The sequence below is a fragment of the Panthera pardus genome, unplaced genomic scaffold (genome assembly GCF_024362965.1).
Source record: "Panthera pardus isolate Hobbes unplaced genomic scaffold, ASM2436296v1 HiC_scaffold_20, whole genome shotgun sequence".
Taxonomy (NCBI): Eukaryota; Metazoa; Chordata; class Mammalia; order Carnivora; family Felidae; genus Panthera; species Panthera pardus.
In genome coordinates this window covers 93,341,716-93,357,809 of record NW_026526766.1, presented here as the reverse complement: position 1 = coordinate 93,357,809, position 16,094 = coordinate 93,341,716, and the positions used below count along the sequence as shown (strand labels likewise).

General features: G+C 47.1%; 1 protein-coding gene across 5 annotated transcripts in view; it reads left to right on the top strand.

The window, feature by feature from the left end:
• Nucleotides 1-16,094, top strand: part of PNPLA7 (patatin like phospholipase domain containing 7) — a 63,740-nt gene that overhangs the window by 8,639 nt on the left and 39,007 nt on the right. For all 5 annotated transcript variants that reach the window (XM_019438347.2, XM_019438346.2, XM_019438350.2 and 2 more), the window contains 6 exons: nucleotides 1,610-1,738; nucleotides 2,141-2,221; nucleotides 3,434-3,560; nucleotides 4,097-4,237; nucleotides 8,722-8,822; nucleotides 8,940-9,086. In XM_019438347.2, the coding sequence (XP_019293892.2) occupies nucleotides 1,610-1,738; nucleotides 2,141-2,221; nucleotides 3,434-3,560; nucleotides 4,097-4,237; nucleotides 8,722-8,822; nucleotides 8,940-9,086 (726 nt within the window). The remainder of the gene's footprint in view (nucleotides 1-1,609; nucleotides 1,739-2,140; nucleotides 2,222-3,433; nucleotides 3,561-4,096; nucleotides 4,238-8,721; nucleotides 8,823-8,939; nucleotides 9,087-16,094) is intronic.

Sequence of the window (16,094 nt, the reverse complement as noted above, 5' to 3'; positions counted from 1 at the left end):
CACCTTACCTTCGAAGTTATTCTTTCTGCTTTCACTTTTAGCTATACATTGAGGCAGCTTGTACCTCAGTTTCCCCAGAAACTGCACAGAGGAGTCTCTAGAGCAGTTCAGCAGACCTTGGCAAGGACGCATCCGTGCGGGGCCAGGAACCTATGTACTTGTGTGACACTCACATGGTGGGCGGAGCCCTTGGTGGGTGTCCTCTGATCCAGTTCTTGAGTTCTTGTGCACAAGGGGGTGATAAACTCCAGAGACTTTGAGGGTGCCCACTGTTTTCACCCATCCCTGTTAGGCTGGCACAGACATGTTTTGAGCTGTGGTGGGGCCTGGGGTGGAGGCATGGATAGGACTCTGGCATCTTGCTCTGGCCCCAGGACCTGGTGTGCCTTCACGAGATGCTTGGCCAGGGCTGAGAGGGACACTACCTCTGAGCAAGGCAGACCTGCCTTAGAAGGCCAGCTGAGGGCAGCCTCTGCCTGGAGCCTTGTGCTGGGAGAGGCTACTCAGACGTGCAGGACAGGCCCCATATGGCTGTGTAGGGCTCTGGCTGGTGTGTTGGAATCTGTAAGGTGCACAGTTTTCTTTCTGTAAAGGATGTGAAATGAGCAGAAATGATTCCAAGGAGAAGAGCTGAGTCCCAGAACTCACTTAGAACATTTGAGAACCACATGCCCAGAGTTCCCGATGTACAGGGCTTGGTTAGGAGGTCGGGACTACCCCACTCCCCCATTGTGGGCAAACTTCCAGTTACACAGCTCCCTCCAGAGACTGCTGGGCCCACCCTGGTAACACAGACATTGCTAACATGTGAGGACTTAACAAGGGTTGAGGGGCTCCCCCTGAAACCAGGGACCCAGACCAGCCAAGTTCCTGACCATTCAACCCTGGCGGTGTAGATGTGATGTACGTGTGGGCCGCTGAGACTCATCCGTGGCAGGGCGGGCGGAAGGGGGGCATGCAAGTGGTGCAGCCACTGTGGAAACAGCATGGTAGTTTCTTGAAAGTTAAAGATGCATAGACCGCATGGCCCAGAAGTTCCACTCCTGGATATTTAGCAAGAGAGATGAAAACTGTTTGCACAAAATCCGGTGCGTGAACATTTATAACAGCTTATTTATAATTGCCCCAAACTGGAAACAGGCCCATTGCCCTTCAGCTGCTGGGTGGTAAGGACACTGTGAAGCATCCATAAAATAACCCCGTTCTCAGCCATGAAGAGTGCCACTGCTGGTGTGTGAACAGCATGGCGGGCCTCCAGCTGCCGTCTCTGTGAGAGGAGCCAGACCTGTGCGGTTCCATTTATGTGACCTTGGGACAAAGGCAAAGCCATCAGGACAGAGAAAATCCCAGGGGTTGCCAGGAAGCAACAGTGGAAGGATAGGCTGGTGCCAGCAGAGGGTGGCATCCTCACCAGAAAAACGGGTTTCTCTGTAGTGCCAGCCGGCTCCTCTGAAGTGGTTGGTGCTTGGAGCCCGCTGGCCATCTGCTTCCCGTGAAGGGCAAGGCTCCTCAGGGCCCTCGTGGGTGTCCCGTGTGGGGCAAGGTGCTGGCATCTCGCCCCTTCTGGAGACAGGGTGCTGGGAGCGGCCTGACCTCGCTGTCCTTGCAGGGCCACACTGCTCCATACAAAACTGTGTCCGCCCGTGCGGCTGTCCCTTCCACCGTCCTCCGGCTCCCAGCAGTGGCTTTTCAAGGAGTTTTTGAGAAGTATCCTGAAACCCTGGTGAGGGTAGTGCAGGTGGGTCGCTTTTGCAGTCCCCCTTTCTGGCCTGGGAGCCACTGCTCGCACATGAAGGCGCATCCCGAGTGGGTGTAGAAAAGACTAAGGTGGCTTTTTGGAAGTTTTGTAATACACATTTTACAGTAAAAGTTAACATTCATGACCTCACAGAGGTCCTCGGAACTCCTACCAGCCCCCAAGAGGGTTCTTTTTTTATTATTAAACTTGTTTTGAAGTAATCTTAAAGATTTACCAAAAACTTGCACGCATAATGCAGAGAGTCCTTACGTCCCTAGCGCCAATATCTTAGGTGGCCGTTGGGGGGTTGTCAGAACCTCGGGTTCGTGCCTGGGAGGGTGGTGAGGGGCGCGGGGGTCTGAGGAGGCACCAGGCCTGGCACAGCTGGCTGTCCCCTCACAGATCATCATGGTGCGGCTGCAGCGGGTCACCTTTCTGGCTCTGCACAACTACCTGGGCCTGACCACAGAGCTCTTCAACCCTGTAAGTGCAGCCCTGCCCCCCCCCTCCCCGCCCCCATCCTTGTGGCCAGGACCCTGGGCTTTGAAAGGTTTACTCCTCTGCCTTAAAGCGGATACTGGTAGATGAGTCAGGGGCTTGAGTGTCCCGAGAGTTCCTGCCGAGAACCCTTCCCACCCATGGGGTTTGGGGGATGGGACTCCTACTCCTCCCAGAACAGCCTGCAGTTTGGCCTGAATGTGGCCCCTTTGGTCACCTTGCTCTGTGACCTCATTTCCCCTTTCCTGTTGCTCACTTGGTGCACACAGCTGAGCTGCCTGCCCACCCAGTGGAGGCGGCCACCTCCTGCACCCTGGGGTCCCTCCCGCCATGGGGTTGAGCTGATGGCTGTGAGAAGGGTCAGGTCACTCCACCCGGAGCTGCTGTGAGCAGTAGATGAGACCCTCCGAGGCCCTGGTTGGAGGGGGCTGGATGCTGACCTCTAATTATTGGGGTCAGTGTTACCCTCGGGTGTTGTCTCTAGTTTTGATGGGCATTAGGTTTTATCATCTTCCTTTACTGGTATTCTAGGGCATATCCTTTCGGGTTTTTTTTAACTTAAGATTTAAACAAAATGTTTATTAGAGAGTGTGCGCGCACACACGCGAGTGGGAGAGGGGGTGGGGGTGGACAGAGGATCTGAAGCAGGCTCTGCATTGAGAGCAGAGAACCCGATGTGGGGGCTCAAACTCATGAACCTTGAAATCATGACCACCCAGGTGCCCCAACCTTTTGTTTTCTACATTACTGTCCATCTGTTTTTAAAAAAAAAGTTTAATATTAATTTTTTGAGAGAGACAGAGTATAAGCAGGGGAGGGGCAGAGAGAGAGGGAGACACAGAGTCCAAAGCAGGCTCTAGGCTCTGAGCTGTCAGCACAGGGCCCGATGCGGGGCTCGAACTCACGAACCGTGAGATCGTGACCTGAGCCGAGATCAAGAGTCGGATGTTTGACTGAGCCATCCAGGTGCCCCAGTATTACTTTCCATCTTAATGAAGGGCATTAAGGTTTCTGACAGTGTGGACCACCATTTAAACTTGACGGAGTTGCCAGGATAAAGCAGGCTGGGCCTTTGTTGCCGTAAGCACACAGCTAGTCTCTCCACTGGTCACCACTCTTCTCATCCCCCTAAGTGTGGCTGCGGAGACTACTAGCCCAGGGTACCGCTGGAGCACCTGCTTCTTTCTCACGCCCCAGGAGAGCCAGGCTATCCCCCTGGTGTCTGTGGCCAGCGTGGCTGCTGGCAAGGCCAAGAGGCAGGTGTGCTGTGGCTCTGAGGATCGTCTTGAGAGGCCCCTCCGGCCCCAGGAGTCCTGCGATCCAGGTACTGGCCCTGGCCTGGCCTCCAGCCTGTGTCGGGCCTCCTTTCCTCCCCTCACCCCTGTCTCTGTGGGAGGACTTGGCTCCAGGAGGCAGCCATTCGGGGAGCAGATTCCAAACTTCGTGTCGCTCTAGCCCTTGAGAGGGGCCTACATCTGGGGCAAGAGACTGTCCATTGAAGCATCTTGGCTAGGGGTCACCTCCAGGGTGACAGTATAACGTGCGGCCATGCTAACAGATGTGGGACAGGTCACCAGCTCGTGTATGAACAAATGGCTAACAGACTAGTAAAATCAAGCTATGCTGCGCGGGGTCCTTCCTGGAAGGTGGCTTTGTATAAACTCACCTGAGGGTCCGGTGGAGCGCCGAAGCGTGCCAGGCTCATGCCAGTGCGCTTGGAGGGCCACCTGGACTAAAACGGTCCCTGGGAAGGGCCAGGCACGTGTGGGTGGTGAGGGTGTGTTCAGAGGCCCTTGAGACGTGATTTCTGCACTGCTGTGGGAACAGAGGCCTTGCTTCCCACCCGTCTCCTCCCGGCAGATCGAGGGGGCAGCCGTGCAGCAGCCCCTGGGCCTCTGCTGAAGAGGAGCCAGTCCTTCCCGCTGCCTTCTGTTCACGAAGAGATCCTGGATGAGCTCAGCAAGGCCCAGGCAGGTGACCAGGCCCCTTTTGCTCCACCAGGTAAGGCATTGGGTACCCTGACCTTGGAGCGTTGATGGGTGGGCAAGCCCTCAGGCCCAGAGAACCCTGTGCACACACTCAGCCTTGATTTGATGCGGTGGTGATTGTCTTGGTGCCCCAGGCATCCTGTGGGCTCCTCTCCACGCTGTGCCACTTCTGTGCTCCCCGTGTTCTCACCCCCGAGGCTGTGCCCGGCCACTGCAGGAGCATCTGCTCCAGCACCATCCTTTCTTCCCTGTGCACACCATCAGGCTGCATCCCCTGCTGAAATAGACTTCCTAGGCCCTCTGGCGCCTCAGCTGCCACTGGATCTGCTTCCACGCAAGCAGAGCTCTCCAGGAGCTGTCCATGCCAGCTCGTCCCCAGTCTGTCTCTGCTGTGCTTTCTCAGCAGCTCTCTGCCCCTCTCCGGGGCACCTTCCCCACAGGGACTTGGCCTCTGTGTGGATAGGCTCCCAGCGCATCCTGGCGGTTGGGCCAGGGATTCTCTCATCCCGTCCGCAGCCTTCACAAACTAGCTCATTCCTTACCACCTTCTAATTTTGCTCTTATGTTCATTAGAAAGTTTGTTTAGTTTTTATGTGCATTTTGTGAGTTGCCGGCAGGTTTCATCATCTGGTGTATTTGAGAGCTATCTGCGTCCCCCTTTAAGAATTGTCTGTTTATATTCTCTGCTCATTTTCTGCAGGGTTTCCTGAGTCTGCCTTGTTGACTTGCATTAATTCTGTATATGCTCTGGATAGAGACCTTTCACCATTTGTAATTGTTCAGATGTCTTTTTTCCGTGTTCGTCTGTTACAACGCCCAGCCTTGCGGACCATTGTGGAGCAGGAATCCTTGATGTTCATTTATTGAAAAGCAGCCGTTGCACACCTTGTGATTTGTGTTTGGGGCCTTCCTTATTCTTTGCTCATTCACTGGGTTGTAAGTGCATTTGTCTAGATCCTTTTCTGCTATCTCTGTGGTTTTCCCTTCCCTGAGGTCTCATTCATTTGCACTTCCTACTTGTATGTGTTTGAAGTAAGAAATTAGGTCTTTTCTTACTTTGTATACTGATAATTTACACAACGCCGTTAAGATCTTTCATTTACCTGTTGCTTTTTTTTTCCTTTGGTGCCATGTTCATTTGGTATCAAGTTTTTGACTCTACGTGGAATTTTTTGTTTGTTTAGTAATAGATTTTTGGAGATGTGATTCACATGCCATTAAGTTCACCCTTTTATTTATTTATTTTTTTTTAATTTTTTTTTTTTCAACGTTTTTTATTTATTTTTGGGACAGAGAGAGACAGAGCATGAACGGGGGAGGGGCAGAGAGAGAGGGAGACACAGAATCGGAAACAGGCTCCAGGCTCCGAGCCATCAGCCCAGAGCCTGACGCGGGGCTCGAACTCACGGACCGCGAGATCGTGACCTGGCTGAAGTCGGACGCTTAACCGACTGCGCCACCCAGGCGCCCCAAGTTCACCCTTTTAAAAAAAATGCTTATTATTATTATTTTTTAAGACAGAGCGGGGAGGGTTTGGAGTGGGGGAAGAATCCCAAGCAGGCTCCATGCTCAGCACAAAGCCCAATGAGGAGCTCGAACTCACAACCGACTTCCAGATCATGACCTAAGCCAATATCAAGAGTCAGATGCTTAACTGACTAAGCCATCCAGGTGCCCTGAGTTCACCCTTTTATTTATGTATTTATTTACTTAGGGGGGCCTGGGTAGCTCAGTTGGTTGGGCATCTGACTTCGGCTCAGGTCATGATCTCGTGGTTCACAAGTTTGAGCCCCATGTCGGGCCCTGTGCTGACAGCTCAGAGCCTGGAGCCTGCTTCTTGGATTTTGTGTCTCCCTTTCTCTCTGCCCTTCCCCTGTTTATTCTCTGTCTCCCTCCGTCTCTCTCTCTCTCTCAAAAATAAATAAAACATTAAAAAAATTTTATTTATTTACTTAATTTCTTTATTTTTTAAAGCTTATTTATTTGAGGGAGAGAGAGAGCACAAGCAGAGGAGGGGCAGAGAGAGGGAGAGAGAATCCCAAGCAGGCTCTGCACTGCCAGCATGGAGCCCAATGTGGGGCTCAAACTCATGAACTGTGAGATCATGACCTGAGCTGAAGTCAAGAGCTGGACGATTAACCAGCTGGCACCCCCCAGTTCACCCTTTTAAAGTGTACAATTTATTAGTATATTCACAAAATTTTACATCCATCACTACTGTCTGTTCCCAGAACATTTTGTCAGACAGTGGAAATGCCGTGTCCTCATCAGCCATCACCCCCTGCACCAGCCCCGGGCAACCACTGATCTGCTTTCTGTCTCTTGGGTTTGCCTGTTCTGGATATTTCATTACTAGGATCTACTTTTTAGGTATCTTTTGTGTTTTTAGGTATTCCTTTGTGTTCTATTTGCCTGTTTCTTCATGGATCCCAAGGTGTTCTCAATTTTCATTAACTGCTTATGGTTGTATAATATGAATACAGAAGGTGTAAATCGTGAACGGACAGCTTATGATTTTTCACAAACTGAACTCACTTGTGAGGCCGGCACCCAGGTGCAAAAAGCAGGTGCCACGGTTACCAGTGGTGAAGTTAGGCTGCTGCTCCCTGCTCTTCTGAGTCCCAGCAGCCAGGCTGCTTCTCAGCTTTCGTCTGACATCCATGCGTGTTGTGTGGAGCAAGACGCACCTGTTCTCGCTGATGGATAGAGATTTATTGTGTGAATACACCGCATGTGTGTCTGTTGAACACACATGTATGTGTTCCTGTTGAAACCGCTGGCTCATAAAGTGCACACGATTGACTCGGAGGCACTGCCCACGCTTTTCTGAGTGTCGGTCCCAGTTCGTGCTTCCACTACCCTCCCGAGGCTGTGCTGTCCACTGTGGAGCCTCCGTCCCCTCAGGTGCTCTTGGCCTTGGGTGTCTGTGCTGCCGACAGGTCGCACCATCTTCCGGGAAACCTCCTGCTCTTGCACCGTCCTGTCTTCTTCACCTCACCCCCTGGGCCACAGTGGGTCTCTCTGTGGCTGCACCTCCAGCCTCCTGATGACTCTTGAGCCCCAGCACTTTCCATTTCCATGGGGAGTGGGCTGCCATTGTCTTTTGTCCATTTTCCTCTTAGGGTGTCATTCATCTAATTGTTGATTAATAGGACTTCTTTAGATAGTCTCTGTTAGATATAGGTATTGAAAATATTTTGTGCTCTTTTCACCCTCTTAATGGTGTCTTTTAATGAACAGAAGTTTTTAAATTTCATAGAGTCCAATTTATCAATTTTTTTCTTTTGTGATTATTATTTTGTGTCCTATTTGGGAAATCTGCTTGTAAGATTTAACATTTTACCATTCATATTTATCCTTCTAGGATTGGTTCTTTTGTCTAAAGTGAATGGGGGTCATGATACACTTTTTTTCCAGCTATTCAGCTGACCTGCTGTATTTTTTAAAAATGTGTTTAGCAAATTTTTTCAAAAGAAGCTTAAGTGCTAGATAACTGAAAATAATAGCAGTCCACAAATAATAAAGTTTGACTCTGAATTATCTAGTTCCATTAACATGTCTGGTTAACATCCATGCAGGTCCCAATACCTCTCCTCTGGTCCAGAAAAATAATGCCCTCTTATAGGACATGTGTCTGCAAAGATCAGAGACACTGATCAGAATCTTAAGTTTTGTCAACTGTCTTGTATATAGTACATAATACGTGATGTGTATAAACTAGGAGAATAGCATCCTACAGAAATGTGTAACCTTTGATATATGCGTGTATCCATTACGGGGAGTATGGTTGGGTTTTATTTGTAAAATAGATATTGGTATCACAATACCTTGGCTTAATAATAAAACAGTAATATGTTAATATATAAAATGTTAATAGGTTGTTAAATAATAACATAACAGTATTACAGTGAGTACTATAAATACACAGTATCTCAGACTGAACAAAAATAGTTATGATTAAAAGTTGGTTGTGGGGGTACCTGGCTGGCTCAGTCAGTGGAGCGTGTGACTCTTAATCTCGGGGTCATAAGTTTGAGCCCACGTTGGGTATACAGATGACTTAAAAATAAAATCTTAAAAATAAAAAAAAAATTTTCTTCTAATGTTTAGTTTTGAGAGAGAGCACAAGTGGGGTAGGGGCAGGGAGACAGTCACAGAATCCAGAGCAGACTCTGAGCTGTCAGCACAGAGCCTGATGCAGGGCTTGAACTCATGAGCTGTGAGATCATGACCTGAGCTGAAATCGGGCGCTTAACCAACTGAGCCACCTAGGCACCCCCCCCCCCCAAATTTTTTTAATTTAAAAAACAAAATAAAAGTTGGTTGTGGGTCACAGGAGAGCATGACAGCACAGTGACTTTGCGCTCCAGTGGTTTTATCTACCAGGATCTGTGCTCCTCAGGCTTCAAGGAGAGCTCAGCCGGCCTTCGGTGAGCGCATATGGACCCACGTGCCCAGGCTGCTCCTTAGTGTCCTCAGTCTTCCCTCCATTTGTAGGGGGCACAGCAGGTGCAACCTCAGACCTGAGGATGGCATGTGACCGTGCCAGGGTCCTTCTCCGTGCAGAAGAACGCCTTGGGAGCTCTGTGGCCAGCAAGGTGGGTGGGGACCCTCTTTCCCCTCTCTGGCTTTGGTGCCCCTTGGCTGTAGTGTGTGCTACGGGGACCCTTCCCCTGCCACACCCCTCTGATCATGCTGCCTCTGTTCTTCTCAAGTCCAAGAAGAACGTGATGGTTGCAGACACTCCCTCTGCGGTCTTCCACTACTCAGAGACTAACTTAGATGAGACTGTCTCCAGCAGGAAGACAGATGCTATCTTCAGAGCCGCCAAGAAGGACCTGCTCACCCTGATGAAGCTGGACGTAAGTGGCCACCCTCCTGCCCTGTCTCTGGCTTGGGTGAGCATGGAGACATGTGCAGTCTCTGGTGGGACAGGTGGGTGATGACTCCTGCACATTGTCCTAAAGACCCACGCCTTTGGGGCAGTGTGTCCCGGGATGGCGTTATTGTGCTGGCGGCTTTGCAGACCCTCTCCTTGGCACTTTCTCAGTACATCCTTGCCCTCCTCCGCGGGCTGTGAGTCCTGTGTGCTCTGCAAACTTTGGATGCCATCTAAGGGTTAAAGAGTTGTGAATACCTTGTATACAGAAGAGAGTGGGTGCCCATGGAGCCACCACATAAGGGACCAAAGTACTGGTCCCGAAACCAGCTGTGTGCCCTCAGTGGCTGCAACCCCCTGCTCCCCGGGAAGACCACTGCCTTGCGCCTGTGTGTGGACTTGATGTGCGCGACTCCTCCTGTGTGTCCTCTGGGCCTACTGACACTCGCTCAGCTTTGTGCCTGTGACTTGCCCACAGGGTTGTCAGTCCTGGAGGCCCCATCACTGCTGTCTCTGGCTCGGGCCAGCATGGGAATGTGCTGTGCATATCTATCTCTCATCCGTGCTGTGGAGGGACACACACTCATGTGTCTGTGTCCCAGGGGGTATATATCACCACTTGCCCAGATCAGTGGCAAGGGCTCCTGTGACCCTGCATGCATGACAGCAATCGGGATTTTCAGACTTTTCCATTTCAGACAAATACAGGCACAATGAACATGGCTTTTAATTTTTCTTATTTTATTATTTTTTAAGATTTTATTTTTGGGGGCACCCGGGAGGTTTGGTTGGTTAAGCATCCAGCTTTTGATCTCAGCTCAGATCTTGATCTTAGGGTCGTGAGTTCAAGCCCCACGTTGGGCTCCACACTGGGCATGGAACCTACTTTAAAAAAAAATGCTTATTCTGTATCTATTGATATGACCATGTGGTGTTTTGTTTTTTGTTTTTTGTTTTTTTTTTTTTTTGTCTGTTGATGGGATGAATTACATTGAACTGATTTTTATTTTTTTTAAAAAAACCTGTTTTTTAATGTTTATTTTATTTTATTTTATTTTTTTTTTTTTTTAATTTTTTTTTAACGTTTATTTATTTTTGAGACAGAGAGAGACAGAGCATGAACGGGGGAGGGGCAGAGAGAGAGGGAGACACAGAATCTGAAGCGGGCTCCAGGCTCTGAGCTGTCAGCACAGAGCCCGACGCGGGGCTCGAACTCATGGCTAGTGAGATCATGACCTGAGCCGAAGTCGGACGCTTAACCGACTGAGCCACCCAGGCGCCCCTATGTTTATTTTATTTTTGAAGGAGAGAGAGACAGGGTGTGAGTGGGGGAGACACACACACACACACACACACACACACACACACACACACACAGAATCCGAAACAGGTTCCAGGCTCTGAGCTGTCAGCACAGAGCCCAACATGGGGCTCGAACTCACAAACCACAAGATCATGACCTGAGCTACAGTCGGACGCTCAACCGACTGAGCCACCCAGGCGCCCCCCATTAATTGATTTTTCAAGTGTTGGACCAGCCTTGCATACCTGAGACAGATCCCACTTGTTTGTTGCGTATAATTCTTATGTTGTTGGATTTGATTTGCTAATGCTTTGTTGAGAAATTTTGCATCTGTGTTCATGAGAGACACAGGTCTAAGGTTTTCTTGTATTGTCTTTGTCTGGTTTTGGTGTTTGGGAAATGCTGGCCTCATAGAATAAGCTAAGAATTCCCTCTGCTTCAATTTTCTGAAAGAGATTGTAGAGAATTAGTATAATTTCTTCCTTAAATATCTGGCAGAATTTACCAGTGAACCCATCTGGGCCTGGTGCATTCTGTTTTGGAAAGTTATTAATTGCTGACTCAATTTCTTAATAGATATAGGCTTATTCAGGTAGTCTCTTATGTGAATTTTAGTGGATTGTGTCTTTCAAGGAATAGGCTCATTTCATCTAGGTTATTAAATTGTTGAACATAGATTGTTCATAGTATTCCTATATTATCCTTTTACTTTGCTTGTTATCTGTAGTGATGTCCCTTCTTTCATTTCTGATAGTAATAATTTGTGTTCTCTTTCTTTTTTTTCTTAGTCGGCTATAGGCTTATCAATTTTGTTGATTTTTTCAAAGAATTGGCTTTTGATTTTGTTGATTTTCCCTATTGATTTCCTGTTCTCAATTTTATTGATTTCTGCTCTAATTTTTTTATTTAAAAAAAAAATTTTTTAACATTTATTTATTTTTGAGAGACAGAGAGAGGCAGAGTATGAGCAGGGGAAGGGCAGAGAGAGAGGGAGACACAGAATTTGAAGCAGGCTCCAGGCTCCGAGCTGTCAGCACAGAGCCCAACGCGGGGCTCAGACCCACAAACCGCAAGGTCATTGTCTAGCCGAAGTCAGACGCTTTAACTGAGCCACCCAGGTGCCCCTGCTCTAATTTTTATTATTTCTTTTCTTCTGCCTACTTCTAATTTACCTTTTCCCCCTTGTTTTATTTTATTTTATTTTATTTTATTTTATTTTATTTTATTTTATTTTATTTTATTATATTTTTAATATTTATTTATTTTTGAGAGAGAGACAGAGTGTGAGCAGGGGAGGGGCAGAGAGAGAGAGAGAGAGAGAGACAGAGAGAGAGAGAGAGAGAGAGAGAGAGAGAATCTGAAGCAGGCTCCAGGCTCCAAGCTGTCAGCATAGAGTCCAGTGCAGAACTCAAACTCATGGATCACAAGATCATGACCTGAGCAGAAGTTGCCACCCAGGAGCCCCTCCCTAATTTTATAAGGTGGAAGCTTAGATTATTGATATTGGATCTTTTCTGATTTATGCAATCAGTGCTATAAGTTTCTATCTAAATGCTGCTTTTGCTGGATCCCACAAATTTTGAGTTGTGTTTTCATTTTCATTTAGTTAAAAATTTGTTTAAGATTTCTCTTGAGGGCGCCTGCATGCCTCAGCTGGTTGAGCATCCAACTTCGGCTCAGGTCATGATCTCACGGTTCGTGAGTTCAAGTCCCACGTTGGGCTCTGTGCTGACAGCTTGGAGCCTGGAGCCTGCTTTGGATTCTGTGTCTCCCTCTCTCTCTGCCCCTCTTCTGCTTGCTCTCTGTCTCTTTCAAAAATAAATAAACATTAAAAAAAATTTTTTTAATAAAATTTCTCTTGAGATTTCTTATTTAACCCATGTGTTGTTTAGAAATGTGTTGTTTAGGGGCATTTGGGTAGCTCAGGTCATGATTTCATGGTCGGGCTCCATGCTGACCGTGGAGCCTGCTTAAGGTTCTCTTCTGTCCCTTTCCCTCAGCCCCTCCCCTGCTCTTGCCCGTGAGCACACACGCTCTCTCAAAAAAAAGAGGTGTTGTGTAATTTCCAAGTATTTTTGGCTCTTCCAGTTATCATTCTGTTATAATTTCTCACTTAATTCTATTGTGCTCTGAGAGCAGACTTTGTATCATTTGTATTTCCTTAAATTTATGAAGATGTGCTTTATCCCCAAGGCATGGGCTATCTTTGTGAATGTTCCGTGTGGGAAGACTGTATTCTGCTTTTTTGTATGAAGTAATATAGATGATAAATTATGCCAGTTGTTGGATGATCCTGTTGAGCTCAGCCGCGTCTTTACGGATTTTCTGCTAGCTGGGTCTGCATTTCTGACAGAGAGGGCTGAGTCTCCATCTACGATAGAGGATTTGTCTGTTTCTCCTGCGGTTCTGTTTGTGTCTCATGCACTTTAACGTTCTGTTGTTAGGTGTGCACCTCATGTACAGGGCTGGTACACCTTCAGGAATTGACCCCTTTAGAGGCACCAGGGTGGCTCAGTTGGTTGAAGCAGATGGATTTTGCCTCAGGTCATGATCTCACAGTTTCGTGATTTCAAGCCCCACATTGGGCTCTGTGCTGACAGTGCAGAGTCTGCATGGGATTCTCTCTCTCCCTCTCTCTCTCTGCCTCTCCCCATCTCTTGCTGTCTCTGTTTCTCTCAAAATAAATAAATAAATAAACTTAAAAAAAATTGACCCCTTTATCACTCAGAAATGTCCCTCATTATCCCTGGTAATCTTCCTTCTGAGAAGTCTGCTTCATCCTCTGAAATCAATATAGCTGATTCTGCTTTGTTTTGTTTTCTCTATTCATCTACTTTTAATCCATGTGTGTCTTTACATTTAAAGTGGGTTTTTTTTTAAGTTTATTTATTTTTGACACAGAGAGAGAGCGAGCATGAGCTAGGGAAGGGCAGAGAGAGAGAGAGGGAGACACAGAATCCGAAGCAGGCTCCAGGCTCTGAGCTGTCAGCACAGAGCCCGATGTGGGGCTCAAACTCACGAACCGTGAGACCATGACCTGGGCCGAAGTCAAACGCTTAACCAACTGAGCCACCCAGGTGCCCCTAAAGTGGATTTCTTGTAAACAACATATAGTTGGGTCTTGTTTTTGTAGTTAGTCTGACAACCTTTGTCTTTTTTTTTTCTGCCTTCCCCCTAGTTTATTTTTTAAAATTAGTTAGTTTTTAATTTACATCAAAGTTAGTTAGCTTATAGTGCAATAATGATTTCAGGAGTAGATACCAATGATTCATCCCCTACGTATAACTCCCAGTGCTCATCCCAACAGGTGTTTTCCTTAATGCCCCGTACCCATTTAGCCCATCCGCCCATCTGCCCACCCACAACCCCTCCCACAACCCTCAGTTTGTTCTCTGTATTTGAGTATCTTATGTTTTGTCCCCCCTCCTTATTTTTATTTTTGCTTCCTTTCCTTTATATTCATCTGTTTTGTATCTCAAATTCCTCATCTGAGTGAAGTCATATGATATTTGTCTTTTCTGACTGACTCATTTCACTTAGCATAATACTCTCTAGTTCCATCCACGTAGCTGCAAATGGCAAGCTTTCGTTCTTTTTGATTGCTGAGTAATACTCCATCATGTATATATACCACATCTTTATCCATTCATCTGTCAGTGGACATTTGGGCTCTTTCCATACTTTGGCTATTGTCGATGGCGCTGCTATAAACATGGGGGTGCACGTGCCCCTTCGAAACAGCACACCTGTATCCCTTGGATAAATACCTAGTAGGGCAATTGCTGGGTCATAGGGTAGTTCTATTTTTAGTTTTTTGAGGAACCTCCAGACTGTTTTCCAGAGTGGCTGCACCAGCTTGCGTTGCCACCAACAGTGCGAAAGAGATCCTCTTTCTCCGCATCCTCGCCAACATCTGTTGTTGCCTGAGTTGTTAATGTGAGCCATTCTGACAGGTGTGAGGTGGTATCTCCTTGTGGTTTTGATGTGTATTTCCCTGATGATGAGTGATGTCGAGCATTTTTTCATGTGTCGGTTGACCATCTGGATGTCTTCTTTGGAGAAGTAACTATTCATGTCTTTTGCCCATTTCTTCACTGGATTATTTGTTTTTTGGGTGTTGAGTTTGATAAGTTCTTTACAGATTTTGGATACTAACCCTTTATCTGATATGTCATTTACAAATATCTTCTCGCATTCCGTCAGTTGCCTTTTAGTTTTGCTGATTGTTTCCTTCGCTGTGCAAAAGCATTTTATTTTGATGAGGTCCCAATAGTTCCTTTCTGCTTTTGTTTCCCTTGTCTCCGGAGATGTGTTGAGTAAGAAGTTTCCACGGCCGAGGTCAAAGAGGTTTTTGCCTGCTTTCTGCTCTAGATTTTGATGGCTTCCTGTTTTAATTTTAGGTCTTTCATCCATTTTGAGATTATTTTTGTGTATGGTGTGAGAAAGTGGTCCAGGTTCATTTTTCTGCATGTTGCTGTCCAGTTTTCCCAGCACCACTTGCTGAGGAGATTGTCTTTATTCCATTGGATGTTCTTTCCTGCTTTGTCAAAGATTAGTCAGCCATACGTTTGTGGGTCCATTTATGGGTTCTCCATTCTGTTCCAGTGTCTGAGTGTCTGTTTTTGTGCCAACAACCTTTGTCTTTTAATTGGTGCATTCAGACCGTTGATGTGTAAGTGATTACTGATAGAGTTGGGTTATTACCTACTACATTGTTTACTGTTTCCGATTTGTTGCCCGCGTTTTTCTTGTTTTTTTGCTTTTTGTGATTATTATGCGTTTTGTATCATCTGTTTTTCCTCCTTTTTTGGCTTATCTGTTCTATATTTCTTTTTTACTTTTTTAGTGGTTGCCCTAAACTTGCAGTATATATTTGCATTTAACCCTAGTCTACTTTCAAATTATCCTGACATCTTAAGAAATATATATATTGGTCTCTGCCCCCGGCTTCTGACAGCTTCTGAGTTCTCCTTTTAAACACAATACTGCCTTGTAGAGTGTGAGAGCTTAGAACCAGGTAACCCTAACTGGCCACCACTTGGAGCATCATGGCATGCATAACCAGGTACGTTGTTGCTATTGCTGTTACCATTTTGAAGAGATTTGCCTGTTAGATCAATTAAGAATAAGAACTATGAGGCTCAGTCCGTGGAGCATGCACCCCTTAATCTCAGGGTCGTGAGTTCGAGCCCCGTGCTAGGTATAGAGATTACCTAAAAATAAAATCTTGGGGCCCCTGGGTGGCTCAGTCGGTTAAGCGTCCGACTTCGGCTCAGGTCATGATCTCGTGGCTCGTGAGTTTGAGCTCTGCATCTGGCTGTGCGCTGACAGCTCAGAGCCTGGAGCTTGCTTTGGATTCTGTCTCCCTGTCTCTCCTCCCCTCCCCTGCTCATGCCCTGTCTCTCTCTGTCTCAAAAGTAAATAAACATTAAAAAAAATTTTTTTTTAAATCTTACAAAAAAAAGAATAAGAACAATGAAAGTTTTTATTTTCCCTTCACTTACGTGTCTCCTCCAGTGCTCTTTTCATTACGTAGATCCGAGGTTCTGACCTGTATCGTTTTCCTTCTCTCTGAAGAACTTCTTTCAACATGTCTCCAGGCAGGTCTGCTGGCAACAGAGTCCCCCTTGTGCGCGTCAGGCAGCATCTTCATCACCCCCTCATGTCTGAAGGGCAATTCCAGTGGGT